We start from the raw sequence: 24,611 nt of genomic DNA, 5'->3' as shown, positions 1-24,611 counted from the left end.
GCCTAGCCTAACAAATGGAGCTTCGCAATACCTTGTATTACTAACTTGGTCGCACTGAACCAATTAGTGGCAGAACAGAACGTATAAAATGTATGTATGTACCCTCTCAGAAACACGTGTACATTGACACCAAGCAAACGAAAAACCAAATATGTTTACGAGCCCAGTGCAAATTACAATATGCCACGAAACAGACGGCCAATTCCCTGATAATTTTAAAATGCCTCTCTCTTCTATTCTTCTTCACAAACATCGATTTGAATGAACTCCAGATTATGGCAGACACATCAAAATCGGTATTCTGGCAGACGAGTTTACAAACATCAGAACACCCCACAACCAAACTAATGACCTTGAGCTGTAGCCTCGGTATCCTTGAAATTCACCAACTACAAGTTCCATTTGGAAGCTAGTTGAATGTTGTGCGACAGTTTCATGAATTTACAAATAACAAAATGCTATTTTGATGTTTGTGTCGATGGGTTCTCTGTACCACTGCCATGGACCAGCTGGTAAACAATAAAGTTAGTCAGTAATTGTAATCAAGAAGAAAAACACAAGATATAAATACGGAATAGAGGAAAATTTGTTCATACCAAGGAGCCAACTTGCTCGTATGCTTCCATTACTTTTGGATCTCCCTCGTCTTCATAGCCAACTTGCAGTACCCGTGGACCATTGACTGACCAAAAGGCTCTCAGGCCAGCTTCCTGACACAAGAAAAGAGTATAGATGCAATGTTTGTTATCACAAAGAAATACAATTACCCAAAAGCATGAATACATGTATGGACACCCATACAGAGTGAAAAGGTCCACATCAGATGGCTACAGCAAGTTTTAATGTACTTGACAACATTCCATTGAAAGAAAATAAGATAAGTTATCATCTGACCTGTAATGTTATCAAGTAAATAGACTCTAGTGCCTGAATACGAATTTCTGGATCATCAACTGGTTCACGCTCGATCCTGAGTGCACTTGCAAGCTCAAGAGGTATTTTTGATGTGTCTTCTTCCTTGTATACCTGGCCAGATGCAACCAGACCAATAGAAAAGAAGTCGTATGTTATATGATTATATGGACAGTAGAACAAGGTTAAAAAACTCTCAAAATTTTCGACAAAGACAGAGAACAGTAGAACTAGTTCAAAGGAAAAAGAGACGATCCAATAAAAGAAATTTTCAAATTAAGCCAAAAGATGAACACTATCTTCTCAAGACCACTAACGAAGCACTGATCCAGCTAAGTGTTCTTTCAAGTTAATACTTGGAGTAATATTCTGAAGCTGCATCTTATGCAAGCAAGAAACATAGTCTGGAATGACACATATTACTAATATTTCCATATTGGAAAAGAAAAAAAAAATTAACAAAGATCTTATTGATTGTTAAAAAGTCATTAAATAATAAATGAAAAAATATATATATCGATGCCTCTTCTTTCCCCAACTCCCAAGAAAGAGAGGGAGGGAGCAAGTGAGCAAGAAAGAGAGATTGCTTTATTGCATAAATGTCTGAAGGATCAAGAAAATCAACAGAATATAACCTTGTTGCCAGCAACAGGCAGAAGTAGAGCTGGCCAAAGAAACTCTGAAATCAGAAGCAAATTCTGCAGCTGATGCTCAGCTTCAAAACAGCAGTTTCGAATGGTTCCTGAGACCTGCAAGCAGACAGAACCTAAATTTGAGCAAGCTAAGAAGCGGACTAATCAATCTTAACTAAGTTGAATCTGTTTCAATATTATAAACTAGAGTAACCCTTATTACTATTTACTTGATGAGCCAGGTATTCCTCACCATTGCAAGTCACCATGCAGTCAATATAATATTGACTGAAAGCTTAGACAGAGCATGTTCTCATGCATCAATCCTTCTGTATTATCTTTAGGATATCAGAATGGAGTGGAACAAACCTCAAATTAAGCTTGGCTTCTATAACGGAAGGACTAGATTCCTAAAAGAACCAGGGCCAGTCTAAAAAGTCTAAATGTTACTGAGGACAAATAAAGACTACCAAACGACAAGAATTTTCAAATATAACTGACAACACAATATATGATATTTAAAACATCAGTATTGGGGTAGCATTCAAACACGGCTCATGCATTGGTTACAGACAACCTAAAAAACAGAACCTAGACCAGAAAGATGTTCAAGTAGAGACCTACGGCAATTGAACTTCACAAGCTATGTCCTTTTTTTAAAAAAAAAAAACAGCCGTTGCAAATCTATTACAAAAAACATATTTTCCATTCGCACGCCTTATAGCTTTTTTTTCCCCTTAAAACAAAAGTACTTATTCCAGAATCCTCATAAGGAAATCAATAATTGGAAGTAATTTGCCATACATACCCCTTTTTTTCGCAAGTAATTGCTTGAATCAAACTGTCTAACAATCTGCTTCAGTAGTCCTCGTTTTGGATCCAGTAAAATTTTCCTCCCTGCTTCTTTCTTTGATATGTTTACTAGTATAGAACCAACATGTTCAAATGGATCATCTGGTAGGCAGGTGAATTATAAAAATGTCCGACCAGGTTGTCAGAACCAAAAATAATAATAATAATAATTTTTCATGAGAGAAAAAGATATAAAAATCATTGGTAAATGGAAAGAAAAGAAAATAAAATTTTAGTGCAAATTAGAAAATCTTATAAAGATTATCCTTCTTCTGCTTGTAAGTGTCTGTTTGGTATAATTTATCTAATGGCTATAAGTGCTTATTTAATCTCATACGCTCTTATCAATATTTTTGTTATTATTTGGTTAATTTTTTTAGTAGCGCTTTTGAAGTTTAAATAAGCTATTTTACCTCTACTAGCAAAAACTCAAATTTTGGATTTTTAGGGGTAGAGGTTGAAAAGTTTTTTTTAAATGTTAAAATATCTAAAATATCATCTACTTATTTGACAATAAGATCTTATTTTATTCTTTTTATAACACAACTTTAAAAAACTTACCTATTAAAGCAATTTCATAAATTTTTAATAAAAGCTATCATTGACAGTCAAACAACTAAAATTTTTTGGGTAAAAACTCTATTCGCAAAAGCTCTACTAACAAAATCTCTACTTATATAAGCTCTATTTAAAAAGCTGTATCAAACGGAGCCTAAACTTCATAGAGGAATAACCTAAAAATCAATTGACCATCAGTGCTATGAAATCTTAGCCAATCAAACCCATATATAAGCTCTATTTAAAAAGCTGTATCAAACGGAGCCTAAACTTCATAGAGGAATAACCTAAAAATCAATTGACCATCAGTGCTATGAAATCTTAGCCAATCAAACCCATAACTTGTTCAAGGAAATTTTGATTTTTCAATATTCTAACAATTTTCAGAACTAATATGGTAAGGTCATAAGTAAAATGCATTATTATCACCCAAAAAAATCTCTTAAGGGACAGCCATTGAAACTTGAAACAAAACAATAGGACTCAATGTGATAGGCAACTGGGAACACAATTTTCGTAGGTGTAAAGATAGTATAAATTAGCGACCACAACAAACTCAAACAGAAAGCAGCAAAATTACCGCTAGCTTCACTTGAGGATCGACAAAAGGATCTCACAAGCTTCATAACATACAGTCCTTGTATTTGCTCATCTTCAACCTAACAAACAAGCAAAATCCCAGTATTGATATTGGATATTTAATACAGTGAAAACATCTTAGGGCACATAATAGATTGTGATAGCTTCAAATAAAATGTACATATAAAATCGATAGACTACAAAGGCAATGATGACACAGGACACTAGCATAAAATGAAAAGGAAAGCACCTGAAGCAAGGAAGAGATGCCATAATCCAGTTGTGTAAGATTAACTAGAAGCATAACCAGAAGTCTGGTGATACTTGAATCTGGCTTGTACAACAAATCCATGGCTGTTTTAATCATTCCCATTTGAACCATCTTTCCAGCTAATTCTGAATTCTGTGACAGATTTACAAGAGCTTCAGCAGCAGGTTCAGAGACCTCCTGGAATGTTAACCCACAGTTCCAAAATGGTTAAAACACAATCCTACACATGGATTAACGAATTATACAACCGAACTCAAACAGAATTTGGGGATAAAGCAATCAAAAGAGGTTAAACATCATCAAGATATTAAGCAATTAAAAGCCATTGATTTGCATAATATGAGCACCTTATTTTCACTCAAAAGTCGAGCTAATGATGGCAGAGCAATTTTGGAGTATTTGGAAAGGGACTGCAAGCCATCCTCTGACCCAGTTAATCCTCGAACAATATCGACAGCTGCCTTCTTGACCTGATTTGCTTGCACAAGAAATACTGATTTGTTACAAAATGTACCAAAACCAAATTCTCAATGAACCATGAAACTTGTGTCTTATATTCATGGAAAATTGGTAACGCTTTTCTTTTTTAGCGAATACGATCAAATCAAGAGAATCCAGGTCACAAATTTAACACATGGAATCATTCACCGAACACAGGTAAGATGAAGTTAATTCAATGAAACAGAATGAGATTAGTTTTAGTATCAAACAACAATTTCTTCTAACCGAACTTATTATCTTCCAACAAAAATGCCACGAGAGTTTGATTACCTAGAACAGTACTACGTGATGTTAATCGAAGCAGAGACGCTGTAAGACAATAGCTTAATAAGACTGAAATTAACTCAAACAAAAACAATAATGAGTTGTGCACATGTATTTTCCCGCTATTTCTCTGCAACCAAGTGAAGGGAACTTACCGAAGGTGAAGGAGAACAAAGGAAGTCTAGTAACTCTTCCAGTTCATTCGCCATTGCTGTTGCTGCGCTTCGCTGTTTGCGCAAATTTCGGTTACGAGAGATTTCTAGCAAATATGTTACCAATATTCAGTAATTATGTAAACTATCCCCGTCTTTTTTTTTGGGGGGATATTTATATTTTGCCACCTGATAATTTTTTGACATATTATACCAAAATTTTTTGATATTTACTTTTTCTCACACAATCAGTTTTTATCATTTTACCACTAAACCATTAAAGTTAATAAAATTTTTATCATAAATTATTATAAAATTTTATTTTACGCCTAAAATGTGTAAATATAATTTAACATTATAAATTTGAAAAATAAAAAGTAAGTATATATAAAAAAAATAATACTTTAATCATTTGGTTATATTATATATCTAAAATAATCAATTAATAAAATTATAAATATTACACCTTGTAAAATTCTTAAAATATTGAATATATTGAAATTCTTAAATTAGCCCCATGACATTAACAATTTATTAATGGAGTCAGCAATTTGATGGTAAAATGATAAAAACTGAAATATTAAGTAGGAAAAAATAACTTTTATAAAACTTTAGTGGTAGAGTGATATGTAAAAAAAAATTAGATGGTACAATGATAATATCCCTATTTTTTATTGTGTATTTTAATAATTGATAACAAAATTTTTTTTATCTTGTTGTCTCAATATAATTGTTATTTTGCAATAATAATAATCTTTATAAATTTAATAATTTTATTTCCTAATTGAATAAAGATATTTTTAGATTTTTGCAATATTAATTAGGATATATACGGAATTCCATTAAGTATAAAATTGATTCACAAAATTAAATTTTAAAAGGTACTCATTCCTTACTTTTCAAAATCTACTATTGGTTGGGTTGATTTTAAAAAAAAAATTATCAAACACCAAAATGAACTTTTTACTTTTTAAGATCACTTTTAAGAGGATATTGGAGGAATTTATCTTGCTTTTCTTTTATTAAATCCTCATTTTACAATATCACCTAAAAAAAATAGGTTTCTTTTTTATTATTTATGCAAAATTGAAAGTACTATTGTTATTTTTATTGCATTGAGTGTCATGATGATTTCTTATTGTTAAAGTATAATTGTTACTATATGCAGTAAAAATTTGTGTTTTTGTTTATAATTATATCATAAAATTTATTATGTAATTTCGATTTTTTCACAAAAAATTAGTTCTTCAAAATCATGTTTTGACTAATCATTAAGTATATATAAAAATTGATTGCTTTTATATTTAATTATATATTCCTTCTTTAATTAGGAATCCTCACTTTAAAAAAAAATGAGAATGTCAGAAAAATATAAAAAAAAAATACATATTTCAATGTATTGGAGACTTTTCTCATTTGTTAGTATATTGAAACATGTGTTTTTTTAATTTAATAGTGGTATCCTCACTTTGTTAACTTGAAAATATTTTTAATTAAAAAATTATATATATAGTATTGTTAGTTACATTTTTTAATTCAATAATCATTGGGACCTCAATAATTAAGTCCCAACTATTATGTGTTATTTATCTATTGAATTATGAATTTGATAATTAACAAAATTAGTAGTTAATCATCTCGTAGACAAAAGTTACAACGTTTATGACTCAATTATTGGGATCCTAGTTAGTATTTCTATTGTTAATTATATTTTCCATTTTTTAAGGACTACAATTTCTTGAAATTAGAGATTGATTTAAATTTAAATTTGTTTCCTTTCAATAAATAATTAAATTTGGATGAGTGCTGCACCTTAAGGGAAAAAAGAATGAAGCTGTGGTATAATTGTAATTATATTTTAAGTAATGGGTAATTATTAGTCATGTTGAACATTAAAGAGGAAAAAGGCAAAAACTGCTATTTATCGTATGAATAAAAATAATGCAATAGAGAGGTGCAAATGGAGAAAGAGAGAGTGAATCAGTCGCCCAAACGGCCCACTTTAATCTTGGTCCGCTTTTATCAATATGTATCGTATTGGCCCAAGAGTTGTGGTAATAGCAGTCCGCTAAAATCCTTTTAAACCTTTCCTAATAAAACCTCATTAAATAATTAAAATAAAATTATTGTTATTATTCAATCCATTTGTCTAATAAACAAATAATTTATTTAAAATGGACAAATCATATTTACCATTGAAAAGAAAATTCATTAAATAAAGCAAAATTATTGAGAAGATATTATTGGAAATTGGATGATTTGTCTGTGCATGATATACCTCATCGCAGTAGATTTGGATTGTGAATATCAGAACTTTTGTAAATTACACAACTGGTCCTTTGCTTTATACATAATAAGACACGGACGGAATCAATTTGTCAAGTTCCCGCGACAATTTTTCTGGCGAGATCTTGAACTTGAAATTTCCGATTCTCAAATCTCAACTTCTTAAAGCCCCTAATTACTTCCGAGTCCCGAACAACTCTGGTTCGAGCTTCGCCTGTAAGTTAATATTATTCTTTTTTAAAATGTTGAAGTTTGAACTAGCACGTTATTTTTGTGCTATGAATGTGAATGCACTGGCGTTTTATTTGTTTATTAACTTAATTATTTTTGTTCTATGATCTGTGAAGTGAAGCACAGTTACTTACATTACGAATTATTATTACTCAAGATTTTGGAAGTGTTTGAAAATCTTAAACAATTGTTTCCAGCAAAACTTGTCACTGATACTGTCATTAGAAACACTTAATTCCGTATTGCAATTACTGATCTCTCTTCATGAACTTCAATAAACTAATTATCGGTATGATTTTTGCTTTTTTTTTTTTTTTGGTTCATGTTTATTAATTCTGATGCAGATGAGCTGGTTTAGTATCATAATTGGAGATTACAAATTATGCCACAATGACTTTCTTGAAGCATAGTACTGAATTGTTCCCTAACAGTTATCGAGCTGTGTCTCGAGGAAAGAGATTTGGTGGATTTTGTAAACTGAGATTTTTGCAGTGGGTGTTTTTGCTCGCCGCACTGTTTTTGACATATTTTGCTACATTTGGCGTGAATATCTTCTCTCATGGTGAGATTAGAGACTCCAATTTGTATAAAGAAAAAGCCCATGTTAATGTGATTCAAAATTACAAATAATTGCTACATATCACTGCAGGTGATCTGGATAGTAGAGTGCTATTGTTGCGAGAAGTACACCACGGAACTCCTATAGTTGTAAAACAACCATCCAAGCACCGGAAGCAGTGTAAGAGTAGTTTGCTTGTTGTTAGCTCTAAGATTTTGGTTATTTTTGTGTTCCTGGAATTGCTGGAAATTGGAGCCTATCTTGGTTCTCATTATTCGATTCAAACAGTTAGATACTACTGGACTAGGGGAATACTATTGCACCTTGTTGGATTAAGCTGCGTTAATTTCCAATAAAATGATTGAAATGGTTTTAGATCTTGACTTTTTCTGACTGATATTCTTTGTGGTAGTGAAATTCTTAATCTTTTATGATTGTTTGATCCCACTTTTCTGCATTTTTTCTCCTCTAATCTTGCAGACCATCCTTGTGAAATTCGGCTTCTGGATTCAGTTAATGGTCTTGTAGAGCCTAAGGATTTTACAAATTTCACTCAATTTTCGCTAGACTACATTGAAAAAGAAGACAAACCTTTCAGAAGCAACAATTTTGAACCTAGATTTGGAGGACATCAAACCATTCAGGAAAGAGAGAAGTCCTTCTATGCAGCCAATCAAACTCTTCATTGTGGTTTTGTCAAAGGACCGCCTGGACTATCAAGCACTCTTTTCGATTTGGATGAAAACGATAAAGCATACATGAATACCTGTGTGATTGTGGTTTCTTCGTGCATCTTTGGGAGCACTGATTATCTGAGGCGGCCCGATCGCAGAATGGTAAATAAAAAATAGCAATATTCTTTGCATTACATTAGGGATTAGCAAGAAAGCTACTATTTACAGGAGTATTTCGGATATTGAAAACCATTCAATTAAAATGCCCATTGTCCGATAAACTTTCTACTGATATGCAAAAGTAACCTTGAAGTGATCGGTCTTCTTACCGCCCTGCTTCCTCTGTTCCCGCCTGTTCTCATAAATGCAATGCTAAAGAATCTTAGGTATTCCATCGAATAAATATAAATGAGAATGGAATAATATGTTGGAAAACAATTGACTATCAACTTCTGTACTGTTAGTTATTGGTTTTAGAGTATTACAAATGGCTTCTCTCCTTTCAATATATAATGCTACATAATTTTTTTACTCTTTTTTCCCCTGCTTGCTAATCTCACAAACAATTTTTATTTGTGTCAGATCAGTGAATATTCCAAGAAAAATGTTTGTTTTGTTATGTTTGTGGATAAGCAAACACTATCAACATTGTCTTCAGATGGAAATATTCCTAATGATCGAGGATATATGGGTTTGTGGAGAATTGTTGTTGTTAGGAACTTACCATACAAGGACATGCGAAAAACTGGAAAAGTGCCCAAGTTTTTGGCACATCGTCTCTTCCCTTCTTCCAGGTAAGATTTGGTTATCTGGTACATATGCCTTGTTTTCATTTTTCATTCATCTTGTTTTGATCAGTCTTTGGCTAAACATTTTTCTAATATTTAAGAATTAATTATTTCTTAGGTATTCAATTTGGCTCGATAGTAAGTTGCGACTTATTGCTGATCCAATGCTGATCATTGAGTACTTTTTGTGGAGAACAAGATCAGAGTATGCCATTTCAAATCATTATGAACGTCACTGTGTCTGGGAGGAGGTACTTCGGAATAAGCGTCTAAACAAGTACAATCACACGGCTATCGACGAACAATTTGCAGTTTACCAGTCTGATGGCCTAACCGTGTTTGACCCGGAAGATCCTAATACTCCTCTTCCAAGTTGTACGTCTTGGTGTCTTTTCTCTGTTTGGATGCATTTGATTTTATCTCATTTCCTATGAAAGTCAGATGCTAATCTTCTGAATCAACCTGCTTTGCAGATGTTCCTGAAGGTTCTTTTATTATTCGTGCCCATACACCAATGTCAAATTTATTTTCATGTCTCTGGTTTAATGAGGTTGATCGGTTTACTTCTCGTGACCAACTAAGCTTCGCATATACTTACTTGAAGTTGAGGAGAATGAATCCAGATAAACCCTTTCACCTAAATATGTTTAAGGTGACGTACATATAAAAAAAGTTTGTTATTGTTTTATGAGTTTTGAGGTAGTTCTGTAGGAGGACATCGTTAACTTTTACTGTTACACATCAAACACTTTAAAAAACAAATATCACCCTTTGGCGCTAAACAAGTAACAAAATCTTAGTCATTTTCTTTTTTCTTTTGTTACTTCTATACAGGATTGTGAGCGTAGAGCAACGGCAAAGACGCTAAAGCATCGGCTACTGTCATCTCCATCTACTACTTAGTCGATTGAATGAATCAACTCAAGTATGTCAACCAGTCTTTTTCTTTTTCTTTTTAAATTGTGCTTTTCTCTTACTGAACCTGATATACTCCTGAGTCCTGATGCGTCTCTATCCTTCTTTCTTTCTTTCTTTTTTTCTTTTGGGATAAAATCCTACTTTCAGTATGCGTGAAAGCATTACGTTGTCACTTTGACTTTTGAAATTCTGTTTAAACATTCTTCCATAGCAAACATGGACTTTTTTATAGAATTCAACTCCACACTTTATTGCTGTAACTTTACTGCCAAAGGAGAATGAATACTACTCTTAGGTTTAAGTTCCAAGTGGACCTGGAATAATTGCGTGTTAGACCATGGAAACTAAAGGCAGTTGGCAGAAAGATGGTTACCTTGCCCAAATCAATGAATCCTGATGGTTTAATGGTAAAAGATTGGACCTGGAATACTACTCTTAGGAGCATTTTTTCATTCTTTAGTAAGGAAGGGATCAAATGTTTGCAGAGCTTTGATTACGGTCTTCGTTATTTTAGTGAAGGTGTAATAACGGATTTTTGATTGTGCAAAAGTGGGAGAAGAATAATGATGCAAATGGTATTGACTAACCTATTATACTGACTTTAGCCGCCTCACAATGAAACAATTTTTGTTTTTGTTTTCTCTAATTGGAGTTATGCATTTCATCACTCACTAACCACCTGTCTCTAAAGTGCAGCAAAGTTTTTGTTCAGGATCCAGATGCCATGACTGACTATTCCACCTGTGTGGTTTGAAATGAACCAGATCAATGATTTCTCAGATATTCAGTTGATAAGTGAGAGCATGGAGTGAAATGAATATTTAAGGGATTACTGATTTGTTTAACCATAATAATTCTAAAAGCAATACAATTTTTATCTGCTGAGTCTTTGAAGTTTCTGACAGAACTGGCTACACAGAGAATCTACATGAGCTTGAAATAAATGAAGCCTGGGTCAGTTTCTCTATTAGATGTATTGCATAGCTGCTGCAAACAAATAGCCGAAGGCTTTGTTAGTCAGTAACTTCACTACAAAGATGTAAGTAGTTGACCCTACAAAATGATGTTATTGGCACTATATGATCGAAGAAAGAAACAGGAGGGATTATTAATTGCCCTGAGTCAAGGCAGCCAGAAGGGCAGAGCAAAAGTTAAATTTGTTTAAGTTATAATTGTTGGGTGGCCAGTTGATTTGTCAACAAGACTGCAAAGGTAGACCACGCTAGTGGCATCCAGATTACTTCCTCCTCGTAACAAAAGTGTATATGTTCATTTTCTTTGATTTTAATTATTGTTTCTTGGGATTACATTGGGATATAATGGGCAATCCTTTTGGCTTATAACTTTTGGAGGACTGAACAATCCCGATTCTTTCATTTTCTACCCTCTTGTTATCTGTTTGAGAGCAGTCAAATCTTGTTATTAGGATACATGCTACTACAAAGAGCTTATCAATTGACGGATGATTCTGATTAATAATTTCTTTTTTTTTATATAAAAAAAAAAGATCTCCGATTATTATTATTATTATTTTGCTAAACAATCTGAAAGCAGCTCATTTTGTACTTTGTAATTGCTTAATCTGATAATTTCACAATCATACAAAAGTGCTAAGAAAGAATACTTAATGACCAGGAACGTGCATTTGACAATTGTTTTATTGATGTAAATTTTATATTTTTCACTATTAGGTAATGTTAAACTTTTGGCAGCGGAGATAAGTAATGTAAATTGATTGACATTGATTCATCTTTCTATCTGATTTCTTATGGTCTCAGTTTCGAACTTTTATACTCGTAGCACAGCTCACAACAGAAGTTGTTCGTGAGAATCCTGGAATACGAACTAACTGCTTTGCAATTTCACATTTAGCATTTAATGCATTTATCCGGGGGAAATTATCAGCCATATATTCTTAATTGGTCCTGTAGTTAAAAATATTACAATACTTTTAAGTGTATCATTTATTTATCTTAAATTTACAATTTGAAGTTTTTTTAAAACGACATCACTGGGTAATATTGACATTTATCATGCTAAATAAAAAATAAAAAAATTATCAGCTACCCACTTTAAGTTTACCATATTATAAAAAATACTATAAAATTTGAATTTGTTTAATTTTCAACTCTACATTTGTAATTTATATCAACCATCTATCAAAAATATTAATGGCCGTTTTTAATTAATGACGTCAAAATGATAATTTAGACATTTAATATGTTAAATATAAAAAAGAACATTTTAAAATGTAAAATGACAATTTATTTTTTATAACCAATATTCAATTAAATACACTTCAAAATCTATTTTTTTCCCTGTAAATCCATAAATTATCTAAACACTAGTTCATAAACACACAATCAATCTGATCCTTAAATTCAATTTCATAATTAGAAAAAAAAAAGCTAATTTTTATTTTTATTTTATTATTTAAAAAAGTTATTAGCCACATACCTTTAAATTGTCCTATCATAAAAAATATTAGGGAGCCTCTACGTTACATTCAGTTGTAACTTACACCACTCACATGAACAGTAACATCAGCGTGGGGCCCACATAATGTGTGCGAGTAGTGTAAGTTACATTAAATGTAACTTAGTATTTGCTAAAATATTATAATACTTTCAAATTATATCATTCATTGTACTTATAATCTATATCATTCATCCACTAAATCATTAACTTTCATTATGAAGTAACGACGTCACAAGAGTAATTTAGACATTTAACAGGCAAACTAAATAAAAGTGAAATTATTAGCCATCCACTTTAAATTTACCATGTTATAAAAAATATTATAAAAGTTTAAATTTGTTATATTTTTTCCCATAAGTTTGTGATTTATATCAATCATCAACCAAAATATTAATTGTTGTTTATAATTAATGATGTTATAAGGGTAATTTTGACATTTAATATGCTAAATAAAAAAATAAAATAACAGTTTAAAATATAAAATAAAGACTATTTTTATAATCAATATTCAATTAGATACACTTAAAACTCTATTCATTTTCCCCCGCACAATCACAGTAATTCCATGAACTTCTTAAATCTTAATTCATAAACACATAATCAGTCCAATCTTAAATACGATTTCATATTAGAAAAAGGTAAATTTTATTTTATTTCTATTATATATGTTTCAAAGTAAAAAAAAAAATCATTGAATTTAAGGATAAAATGACTATTTTACTTAAATTCTATTAAATATTCTAAACGGTATTAATGTTTCGGTGGGCGCCTGGGCGGTTGATATAATTTACAAGTTTAGGTTAGAAAATTAAATAAGTTAATTTTTTTTAATATTTTTAATAATAGGATAAACTTAAGAAGGTATATGGCTAATAATTTTACTACGTTAATTTTTTATGAATCTAACGATTAAGTAAATGAATAATATAAATTATAAATTTAAGATAGATGAATGATATAATTTAAAAGTATTGTTTATAACGGAGCAATTTAAAAATATATGCCCTTTTATTTACTGAGGACTTGAAGTGTTCAAAACACAATTAAATTGCACTACATTAGCACCCTTTTTATCGTGACAAAACAATTTTTTTTTTCTTTTTTTCCCCTCGTTTAAAAGTAAACAAGCTTCGTTTTTCTTTTGCTCTAAATTCCTCAACAATCGAGAGGGAGAAACGAAAATCTGTCATTTTGCGCTCTCGTAGACAGTGAGAGAAAAACTCTTAAAAAATAAATACCGAATTGAAGAGAAATTCACGATCACAGCATCGCATAGAACTGACTTCTTGTGGAAAGATTTTTTTTTGCTCAGAAAAATGGAAGCTTGTCTCAGCAAATGCTGTCGCGGAAATTCTCTTCTCAAAGCCCTGAAGATGAAACCTCTCCGTTTCAATATTTCAAACACACTTCGTTGCTCTTCCATGCCTCTTCACTCTGGTTAGTCAGTCTCCTCTCGAGCAAATTGCGATCACTATACTCATTAACTAAAATTCGCATTGGTTCTTTCTATATGTGACCCAAAAATGACTCTTTTTTTGCCCCCTATTTATAATAGGAGTGGGAAAGTCTGTTAAAAAAGCGTATGATGCATTGTTGTTGGATGCTGGTGGGACCCTTTTGCAGTTGGCAGAGCCTGTTGAAGAGACTTATGCCTCCATTGCCAGAAAATACGGTTAGTTTAAGATCTCAAGAGCTTATACTTGCGAAGCTTAACAATAGGGTTAGAATTAAAAAAAAAAAAAGGGTATTCTGTTCGTTACATGACTTTTGATAGTTACTGATTCCAAGCTTTATTTGTCTTTGTATGATTTAATTTATGGTTTTGCTGTTGGTGTTTGGTTTAATGTGGTAAAACTTTTGCCCTTTTTCAGGTTTGAATGTGGATTCAGCTGATATAAAGAAAGGATTTAGGAAAGCTTTTGCTGCTCCATGGCCTGAGAAGCTCCGTTATGAGGTCAACTGTATTTCTTTCTTTTGGTGTTCATTCCTTCTTTAATTTCTATTTTTTTACTTTTTACTTTTTATTTGTGTTACTATGTTGATTTTTGATTTTCCCTAAGCGAAGTTTTGATTCTTTACTTATGTTTATCAATATGCTCTAGAATTTGTGTGAGGTTATCTGGTTTGTGATTGTGCTTTGTGGTTATGATTTGTGGAGTTTTTAGAATAATATTAATACAATTTACAAAATTAAACTACTTTGATCTCCAAGTGCAATATATATATATATATTTGCTGCTCTGCTGCTGCCACTGGAATATTTATTGTTTTCTCATCATGAGTAGGCTTATCTTCACCAATTTTTCCCAGACTATCCCTTCTGTTGTGCATCAGAAGTTTTGACTGAAGCGAAAGCCTATATAATGTTTTCATCTTTTCTCTTGTTGATAGGGAGATGGAAGACCATTTTGGAGACTTGTTGTTTCTGAAGCCACTGGTTGCACCAATGATGATTATTTTGAAGAAGTCTACGAGGTGAGTTTTTATGAGACTTATGTTCTTACTTTTCTCATTCCTAAATTATCTTTGTAAGTGAAAGAATGTTCAGGACTACTTGAAACTGGTAGTAATTTCTGAAACTGCTGAGACTATAAAAAATTTAATTCAGAGTTGAAGTAATCTACCATTAGCTGCTTTATTCAGTATTATGCAAAGGGAGAAGTGTGGCATCTTCCACATGGAGCTTACCAATCGATTTTACTTCTCAAGGATGCTGGAGGTCATATGAATCAAGTATTCTTCTTTATTTTCTCACTGCAAATGATTTTCAAACACATCACTCTGACTTTTCTTTCATTATTTCTGAGTAGTTAAAGTGGCTGTTGTATCCAATTTTGATACCCGACTAAGGAAGCTATTGAAAGACCTCAATGTTATAGATCTGTAAGCATCGGATCTTCTTTCCAGTTTTCTGTCACTCACTTTCAAGTATTGGGCTATTGTTTTTCATGCATGGGATATTCATCAGAGGAAGCTTGTACTTCAGAGCATTAATCTGTGTAACTTTGTTCCTACATCTTTGTGGGCACAGTATGCAGCGTTCATTGTGCTGTCTGGTGAAAAATTACAATCCTCTAATTTGGAGTCTGAGGTTTTATCACTTTCTTTGTGGAGCTAATTGGTTCTTTTCTTGTGATGTTAATAAGTATATAATGCTCATAAAAGAAATTTTGAAGTATTGTTTCTGACTTCCATCATTTAACCCCCCCTCTAATTGAGGCAGCATATGACCATAGAGGCACTTTCTTTGCTGTTGGACTTTCACTATACAATATGTGATTTCTCTGCTCACCTAAGCAAGAGAAGCCAAACATGCAATTTTGTCTTTAATTGAAGGCTTTTTTCCTTGGTTTTCTTTCAGATTTGATGCTGTGGTTATATCTTCAGAGGTAGGATGTGAAAAACCGGATCCAAGGATATTTAAAGCTGCTTTAGGTTTGTGTTGTAATACCAATTCCAAAAGTTTGTTTGTTTTTTCATGTTACTTTTTTCTTTTCTCTTTTTTGGAATAAAAATAACTTCCAGAGGATCAGATTGATGATCTGGAAGAAATGTTAAGAGTAAATCACTGATCATCATAGCTAATAGTATGGGATCCAGCATTCAAAATCTACTTTCATGATTATGATGTGACTGCCTATTTTGCTGTCTTTTAGTCTTGTTTAATTGCATGGAGAAGGAACATCTGAGCATGGCTTTCAGCTTTCTTGCAGCGTTATGCCATCACCCCTTTTCATGGTGGGGGCTTATGATGATGTTTGAAAGTTAAAATTGTCCTGCACATGATTTCTTTATTGGCCCATAGTTTGTTTCAATGCCTAAGATACATGTCTGGCAATAATGCTGAAACAACCTTATTGAGAAAACTCTGTGCATTTTTTAGATCAAATGAGCGTAGAGGCTAGCAGGACTATACATATTGGAGATGATGAAAAAGCAGACAAGCAGGGGGCTAATTCCCTTGGGATTGATTGCTGGTCAGTACCTTGCAGACTTATACAAACACCTCATTAGGTGGATATGTTTTGCTGGATGCATTTACTGTCTTTGTTTCGAGATGTATACATAATCATTACTTTTAAACATCATCAGGCACTGCATCATTTTCTTCCTAGGATTTAAGCCGACAATGACATGATGTTTAAGAAAGATGAGAATAGGTGTTATTGTCTAAATTTGATATCTTGTGCTCCATACTGACTATTGATGTGAATAAGCAGGTTGTGGGGAATAGATGTGAAGACATTCTCAGACGTCCAAAACCGCATCCTTATCACAGAATAATGGATCCCAATAAATTAAGAATAATGCTTGAGACATTCTTTGTTGCGATTTCAGGTTCAATCTTTTTGGTTCGGTGTATTTAGGTAGAATATGCATTTGATCTCAATAGTTGCTTGTATATTCTCAAAACCTTTTTGAAACAATTGACTACGTTGTAATAATGGTGATCGTGGCTCTTTATTTGCAAGTGCTTATGTAGTTGTATTACTACTCTAAAGGAGCATGCTATATATAACATTGTTTGTCTTTTTTTCTAATATTAATTACACATCAGATTACTGTATTGCACAAATATTTGCAACTGCTATTATAACAGACATTACACTTATATTTACAATCAAATATATATAATTTGGACTTACATTACACAACAGATTAATGTATTGTGTAGATATTTACACTGCTATTATAGCAAATATTATATTGATATTTACAATTAAATATATATAATTAAGATTTATATTAATTATTACATTAAATTCAATGAAGTACATGTCCAGACGAGAGATGTTTCTGTTCTACTCGCATTTTGTAAGAGAGAATAATTTATAAATATTTTTTCCTTCACAATACTTTTGTGGGGAGTTTGAACCCGCACCCCAACCACATCGGCCAAAGGCTAGTGGCATTGTTTGTCAGTTAGATGCCATTATAATAAACGATCATCATGTAGCGTCCCAAGGAAACAACCTTAGAGAGGCCTGCGTTTCAAGTCCTTGGGACTCTCACAAACATCGGAGTGAAATTATTGTAAATTGTGTTTATTGTGGATAACCACCATCTGATCACGATGCCGTCTTCCCTTATACACGCTGATTAAGCAAGAAGCTACTAAATGGTGAAGACATCTCCATATTCTCTGTAGTGCTTAAGAGTCACAATTCATCAAACTTCCCGTTGTCATGCCTTTGGAATTATCTAAAAAAATATTTCTTTGGAACATTCTATATATCATTAAGAACTCATGATTTTCTCAGAATTATTTACGGAGAGCAAAATGGATCAATTTGATGGCAGACTTAGTACGTATGCAACTAAAACCTGGTAAAACAATTGTAACAAAAGAGGGGAAACTGGAAAATAACGGGTATCATTGAAACCAAACTGAGATTGCAGAATTTGTAAAACAATTTTCGACTTACCAACTAACGTACAAATTGAATTGTTTGTGCTAAACTTTCCTCAAGAAACAAGTAATCTTCTCATGCCAATCTTTAGGCAAGATACCGATACAATTTTCTGTCTACATTATCCCTCTCCAAGAAATCCCTTTCAATGAGGGACTCAATCCGTTTTTTAATCTCCGTGGGGTTTGCCAGAAACCGTGACTGCAACTGCTTTGTGACCTCAGCAATTATGTTGTTATGATCGAGTACTCTCCTTGATTTCATGATTCTAACGATGGCAGCTTCAATCTGAGGCTTCCTGTCCTCCTCCACTCTTTGCCGAGTTTCCTGTTTCTCTGGTTCTGACTCCTTTTGTGCAACCACAGTTCCTATCTTTACCTTATAGAATTTGCTCGTGAACTTGTCATTGACAAAGAATGCATCATCTTCACCAATGTCTTTACTCATGGGTTCTTTCCGAAGAACATTCTTCCCCCTCACACAAGCCAGAGATTGCAGGCACCTTTTCAAGTCTGAAGCAGGAATCTCTGTTGCCTGCTCTATTTCCCGGTAGCTAAGCCGATCAGCGTTGTTAAACAGCATGAGAACACACATTTGGTATGTGGAGACATTCAGCTCATGCTTCTGACCTTTACCAAAGGTTGCCTTTATATCTGCTGAGCCCATGTTGGTTTGCCAGGACAATCTCCGACCAGTATGAGTTCCAAGGTAGTATGATCTAAATTTCTCACACAGAGCTGACATTTCGGCTGGCAGGTTGCAAGTAACACTAGGCTGGGTGGGCCAAGATCCAGTTGTCAAAACCTGGACAACCAGTGTGCGGCTGTCCCCTAGCTCAGGATGGCTTGCATAAAATTCGTGCATTGTATCTTGGGAGGTCTTCATGTCTGTAAACATGCCTTCTAATTTTGAAGTAAATTGGTAACCACATTCAGTCTTCAGCTTGACTATGAGACTTCTCTCTGCATCATCAGAGACAGTTTTTCCTGACAAAAGCCGCTTAGCTAAATGTTGCTTGTAGTACTTTTCAAATACATCTTTCTCCTGCAAGTAGCGGAACAGCATCATTACTTTGTCTAGAATAGTCTCCACATCCTCCTCGCTAACTCCTTTCAGACCTTTGCGAAGTTTATCATCCACAAACAATGATATGAACTCTGGTGAACGCGGATTCAAATTAATGAAATATTCAAAAGAGGAATTTAAAGCATTCTGGAATGTCTTATCATTGTTGAACGCTGAACTAATAATATTATCGTATTTGTCCTTTTCATCCAACAGCCGCTGCACAAATTCAACCGGATCCTTCAATCTTTCTGGATCAGTAACTAGCTGCTTACCAGTCTCCCTAAGATGAGATGTCATGACTTCTCGTATTGTTAAGAGACCACTGGGAACCCTACGGAATAAGTTGTACATTCTTCCCAAATCTTCATATTTATCATCCAGGAGCATATTTACCAAACCTGAATTATCCATGTGAACTAGTCTTGGCATGTGGTTTGCAATCATCTCTTTCTCCACCACATTAGTAATCTTGGCTTCACTCTTGGCATCCAAGTAGTGGGTCACTCTCTCCATTTCTTCATTTAGACGTCTCTCTGCTTTCTTCAGATATTCCCCACAGTCACAACACTCGATAAACTTCTGAGATTCAACCTTATAAAACTCGGCAGACACCTCAAGAAATGGTTTCTCAAAATCTTCTTGGTAAACAGAGGGACCTAAATCCATTAGCATCTTAATTATATTCCTCATCAACCCCCTATTTATAACTTCACCAGTCCTTTCTCTGTGAACAAGTTCAAGAAGTGTATTCAAAAGTCTCGTCTGAATTTTGTTGGAGCGCACAATGTTATCCCTCCACAGATTCAGTCCAAGCTCATGAACAGGGGTTTTATGCGTACTTGGAATATAAGTCCTGTCCATGTACATCAATATGTCTCGGATCATTTGCAATGCCTTATTATGGTCATTCCATTTCCTGTTCAGCTCTTCCAGAAACGAACCTCCCTGAGCAGCTTCAATCGATTTTGATATTTCCTTCAGATGCAAAGTCATGGTCGAAACAAGTCCGGAGTACAACTTTTCACCAAATTTGTGCAGCACCATATTGTAGGCATTTCTGAATTAAAGCAAAAAACATAACGTAAACAGGAGCTCTTGAATTAAGATAGAAGAAGCACGGAATGCAGGCAGACACAGAATTAGAATATGCCAATCACGCATAGGATCATTGAGCATAACCCCGACCAAACTTGACCTTAAAAGCTAACAAACAATTCAAGCAGATTAACTCTTAAACATACGGCACCCAAGAACTACTTCTAGCATGACTCATACAGCCAATCTACCAGAAGAATATAATTAAAGAAAAGAACAAATGAGAGACAGCAAGAACATCTCTCAGAAATGAATTCGGTCAGATTTTACACCACAATGATGTTGGCCGCTATTTTACATTTATTCGAAAAACTCCTGATCCGGTGGGAACGAGTCAGGGGCACTCAATATGCGGCAGCACAACATTTTACTATAACAATCATAAGCACATAACAAATCTTGCTAGAACGAATTTACCACACCGCCAGTACTCCATACTAACAGTTTCAAGAAAACACTATAGAATGCTAAACTATCTGATCAACAATCAATACTAAATTTGCAGCAAATCATCAAATTACTTACTACAAAAGAATTGATAACACCTCCTTAACAAGTCTGTACACTAACTAGTCTAGCGTATGTCCGTCTGAAACAATGAACATACATAAAGCCGCAAAATATATATATGTGTGTAAAATAAAAATAATTCCAATCAAGCAGCCGAAATGAAGAATAGCATTAAGAAAAGTGATCAAACTTGAAAAGAAAAAAAAGAAACAGAGAGTTGTGTAAAATAGTAAAGCAGCAGATAACAAAACCTGTAAAGCTCTTCAAAACTGAGGCCACTAGCATTGTGATTATAAATCTCGTGAATCGCATGCTCCAGAATCTTCCACGTCTTCTCTGCGTATTTCGGATCCACTACGACTCGATGCTTGAAAGCCTCAATTTGAAAGTTCCTCTTCTTCTGATTACTCATATTTCTAAATAAAAATTATGATCCAAGAATCTGAAGATAATATTCTTTCTTTCTTTTTAATTCTTAATCTGACGGTAATACAGAAAGATCAGAATCAGACGGAGATAACTGAAGATTAAGAGAGTGGGGCTAGGGTTCGAAAACGGACAAGGGAAGGGAGCGGAGCGAGCCGAGATTAAAAAAGAGGATATCAAAACAGGGACGTAATCATTTGATTTGGAGGGATAGTTTTTTCTATTCTTTTATTTATGAAATTCTTAATTAAATTAGCAAAGACGAGTAGAGAGGTTTGGGTAAGGTAGCGAGATTTGGCTCATTTTCTTGGTTTTGGGATACCGTTTCAGAGAAGTTCACAACTACTACCAAGCTTTTTCATTTTGTTTCACACGTAACACTGTTGTTGAAACTTCGAACTTTTTCTCCTTTTTATTTTTTTTTAGGGTAATTTTTAAAAGCCTCTCTTGAGGATTGAGGCTGTTGCAAGTAGATGATGAAAATTATTTTATTTATAAAAGGCTTCCTACTATTAGTTAAAATTTTTATTGACTAACTGTTGACTTTGAAAAGATAATATTACCCATAATATTTATAATTTCATAAGTAATTAAAAAAATTATTTTTACCATGATCAAGTTATTGATATTTCCTTAAAATCTTAAAAAAATAAAATTACAAATTTTAAAATAATTTTTTTTAAGTTTGTAATAAAATTACAAATTTAAATTATTTGATATAAAAATGTAATTTTTTAAAGTTTGTAATAAAATTACAAATCTTAATTATTTGATATAAAAATATAATTTTTTTAAGTTTGTAATTTTAATTTTTTTAAGATTTTAAGGAAATTTTAATTGACGTAAACTTTTTTTTTAAGTTTGTAATAAAATTACAAATCTTAATTATTTGATATAAAAATGTAATTTTTTAAAGTTTGTAATAAAATTACAAATCTTAATTATTTGATATAAAATATAATTTTTTTTAAGTTTATAATTTTATTTTTTTTAAGATTTTAAGAAAATTTTAACTGACGTAAATTATTATTGGGGGTAATATTGTCTTTTTAAAGTCAATAATTAGTCAATGAAAATTTTAACTAACGGTAGGGGATCTTTTATAAATAAAATAATTTTTACCATCTACTTACAACAGCCTCGAAGCTCGGAGAAAGTTTTTTAAAATTACCCTTTTTTTTTATTCCCCCCCCCCCCCCCCCCCCCCTCCTTCCTTGGATTCCTAGTCGGCCGTTTCGGGTTAAACAATTTGGGCGCCTGTACAAGGAAGCCCATTCCCCTCCTCCTCTTTTTCTATGTTACAATTTTTCCACAAATTTTTTTTTTTCTTTGGCTTTAGTAGGGTATATCCGAAAGTGCAAAAAATTCTCTTAGATATATGTATAAAACATTGGAGTGAAAATCTCAAGAAACGAAAATCTTAAGATTGAGAGTGTGAAGTGACCGTGGGAATATGTTGTTTATTTATACTAAAATGAGAGTGTTGAAGAAGAATCAAAATCTAATTTATATATTTATTTTATCTTAGATTATAAGTGAATTGTTTCAAATTATAATTTTATCCTTACTTAACAAATGTAATTTTTAATTACGAAGTGAATAAAAAAAATATTTGTGAAATAACTATTTATTTTAATATTAATTTTACATATATAAACTAATAATTAATATTCTTAGTTATGTAAATCACAATTTTCTACTGCTTTTAATTTTAATTATGTAAATTAAAATTTATTGATGAGAGCGATATAAATGAAACATTGTTATTAATAATATAGCATAGAATTAATATGTTATTAGAATAAATTATTTATTATTATAATTATCGATATTGAATAACTTTAGTACTATTAAAATTAAATAAATATAATAATATTATATTTTCAAATAAAGATAGTATATAGTAATATTATTAATTGTCTACGAATATTATAATATTATTTTTGAATAATTTTAACTTAGATTACATAAATTATTATTCTTAATTAAATATACTAATATTATATTTAAATAAATATTAATTTTATTATTTTTTAAATTTAATATTATTTAAATAAATATGATATTATTATTTTTTAATAAATGTACCAATATTCTATTTTGATAAATGTAATTATATTATATTTAATAAGAAAATGATAAAAAAAGAAGAGATATAAGTGAATTTGCACTTACACCTCCTCTGCGAGGGTGGGAATCCTACTTCTCACTCTAAAAATAACTGTAGCTGGGACCAGGAGTGAGGATTCTCTCTCCTTAAATAAGCAAATATACACTTGAGTAAAAGGAATCAACACTTTCACTCTCACTCTAGCAAATAAACATAGCATAAATAGCTGAAAACAAAACAATTGTGGTAGAAACAAATAAAAAGGCTTGTACTTGTACCCTTTCCCCTTGTATTCCTCAACACAGCCAATTTATGCAATGCATGGGGTGTATTCAAGGTATCCGTAGGGTGCTTTACTATTGCTCATCTTTACTCCTTATTTATACTTCGGCTCGTTTAGTAATTTTTTTTTTAAAAATCACTTTTTGTAAAATTATCTAATTTTATAGCAGATTTTAAAAAATAAAGAAGGAGTAGTTTTTCAAAATCTGATAATGAGAATTAGTTTTATATTTAATACATTTCCATATTTATACTTATGTATATTATAAAATTATAAAATTATCCTTATTCAATTAGGAAATAAAATTATTAATTTAGGGAAATGATTATTATTACCAAATACCAACTATATTGAGGTAACAAAATAAAAAAACTATTTTTTAATTATCAATTATTAATATACACCATGATAAATATTATATATACATGTTTTTAAATATGTTAATAAATTTTATTCAATCTTATGTCCATTTTAATCATTTTATTAAGATTTATTAAACATATACCACTGTTTTTAAAATTTACACTACTTTTAAAAAATAATATTACTAAAATTTAATTGATTATTTTTACAATTCATTATTTAGTCAGTACAATTAATAGTAATAATTTTAAAAAATACAATATTACCAGATTCACTCTAAATAGCTAAAATAAGATTTGTAATCCCCGTTCAGCCCTTTCCCCTTACTACATGATTGCAAATTTAGCGTAGGCACTAATGTGAGTCCGTCTAATTCCCATTTTCAGCCTATTTCTCACGCTTTATCGCGTCAAAATTACGCGCCCACAAAGTATATATAAAGAGGTTAATTCCATCGTACCCCCAAACCTTTTGATATTTTCCGTCGTACAACCAATTATTTCAGCTTCTTTTACCGCAAACCCAAAATCGTCAGTTTGGCTGTCATTTTAACGGGTTCTGTCAGTTATATAGTTAATTGACTAATTTAACCCTTGTTTGAATTTAAACTTGTTAAATTACCAAAAGACCAAATCACCCTTCAATCTAACTACTGACATTAAATTGTTTGAATTTAAACTTATTAAATTA

General features: G+C 32.1%; 4 protein-coding genes across 8 annotated transcripts; 2 read left to right on the top strand and 2 right to left on the bottom strand.

The window, feature by feature from the left end:
* Positions 1–21: 21 nt before the first annotated feature.
* On the bottom strand, positions 22–4,853 carry LOC112098983 (protein HGH1 homolog). 2 transcript variants are annotated; one of them, XM_024186059.1, is made up of 9 exons: positions 4,725–4,853; positions 4,152–4,274; positions 3,784–3,981; positions 3,535–3,613; positions 2,353–2,498; positions 1,548–1,661; positions 895–1,026; positions 597–710; positions 22–509 (listed from the first exon to the last, which is right to left on the bottom strand). In XM_024186059.1, exons 1-9 carry the CDS (start codon positions 4,776–4,778, stop codon positions 459–461), a joined length of 1,011 nt encoding a protein of 336 aa, XP_024041827.1. In that variant the 5' UTR covers positions 4,779–4,853; the 3' UTR covers positions 22–458. The 2 variants fall into 2 exon arrangements, with proteins under 2 accessions (XP_024041827.1, XP_024041828.1); XM_024186060.1 differs by having other exon boundaries at positions 2,353–2,465.
* A 2,116-nt stretch (positions 4,854–6,969) lies between these two features.
* On the top strand, positions 6,970–11,539 carry LOC18043932. 3 transcript variants are annotated; one of them, XM_024185283.1, is made up of 9 exons: positions 6,970–7,223; positions 7,583–7,800; positions 7,888–7,977; positions 8,278–8,633; positions 9,054–9,265; positions 9,378–9,634; positions 9,733–9,911; positions 10,094–10,184; positions 11,083–11,539. In XM_024185283.1, the coding sequence occupies exons 2-8, from the start codon at positions 7,629–7,631 to the stop codon at positions 10,160–10,162; spliced, it is 1,335 nt and encodes a 444-aa protein (XP_024041051.1). In that variant the 5' UTR covers positions 6,970–7,223; positions 7,583–7,628; the 3' UTR covers positions 10,163–10,184; positions 11,083–11,539. The 3 variants fall into 3 exon arrangements, with proteins under 3 accessions (XP_024041051.1, XP_006438673.1, XP_024041050.1); XM_006438610.2 differs by having other exon boundaries at positions 10,874–11,539; XM_024185282.1 differs by having other exon boundaries at positions 10,869–11,539.
* Positions 11,540–13,752: 2,213 nt separating this feature from the next.
* Positions 13,753–17,188, top strand: LOC18043931 (haloacid dehalogenase-like hydrolase domain-containing protein 3). 2 transcript variants are annotated; one of them, XM_024186747.1, is made up of 9 exons: positions 13,753–14,092; positions 14,211–14,327; positions 14,527–14,609; positions 15,047–15,130; positions 15,286–15,388; positions 15,466–15,538; positions 16,017–16,090; positions 16,539–16,632; positions 16,876–17,188. In XM_024186747.1, exons 1-9 carry the CDS (start codon positions 13,972–13,974, stop codon positions 16,937–16,939), a joined length of 813 nt encoding a protein of 270 aa, XP_024042515.1. In that variant the 5' UTR covers positions 13,753–13,971; the 3' UTR covers positions 16,940–17,188. The 2 variants fall into 2 exon arrangements, with proteins under 2 accessions (XP_024042515.1, XP_006438672.1); XM_006438609.2 differs by having other exon boundaries at positions 13,754–14,092; positions 15,299–15,374.
* Positions 17,189–18,013: 825 nt separating this feature from the next.
* Positions 18,014–21,531, bottom strand: LOC18043930 (cullin-3A). Its single transcript, XM_006438608.2, has 2 exons — positions 20,991–21,531; positions 18,014–20,191 (listed from the first exon to the last, which is right to left on the bottom strand). The coding sequence occupies exons 1-2, from the start codon at positions 21,149–21,151 to the stop codon at positions 18,154–18,156; spliced, it is 2,199 nt and encodes a 732-aa protein (XP_006438671.1). The 5' UTR covers positions 21,152–21,531; the 3' UTR covers positions 18,014–18,153.
* Positions 21,532–24,611: the final 3,080 nt, after the last annotated feature.

The sequence above is a fragment of the Citrus clementina genome, unplaced genomic scaffold, assembly GCF_000493195.1.
Source record: "Citrus clementina cultivar Clemenules unplaced genomic scaffold, Citrus_clementina_v1.0 scaffold_4, whole genome shotgun sequence".
Lineage (NCBI taxonomy): Eukaryota > Viridiplantae > Streptophyta > Magnoliopsida > Sapindales > Rutaceae > Citrus > Citrus x clementina.
The sequence above is the reverse complement of the archived record's forward strand: the minus strand, read 5'-3'. Positions and strand labels throughout refer to the sequence as shown.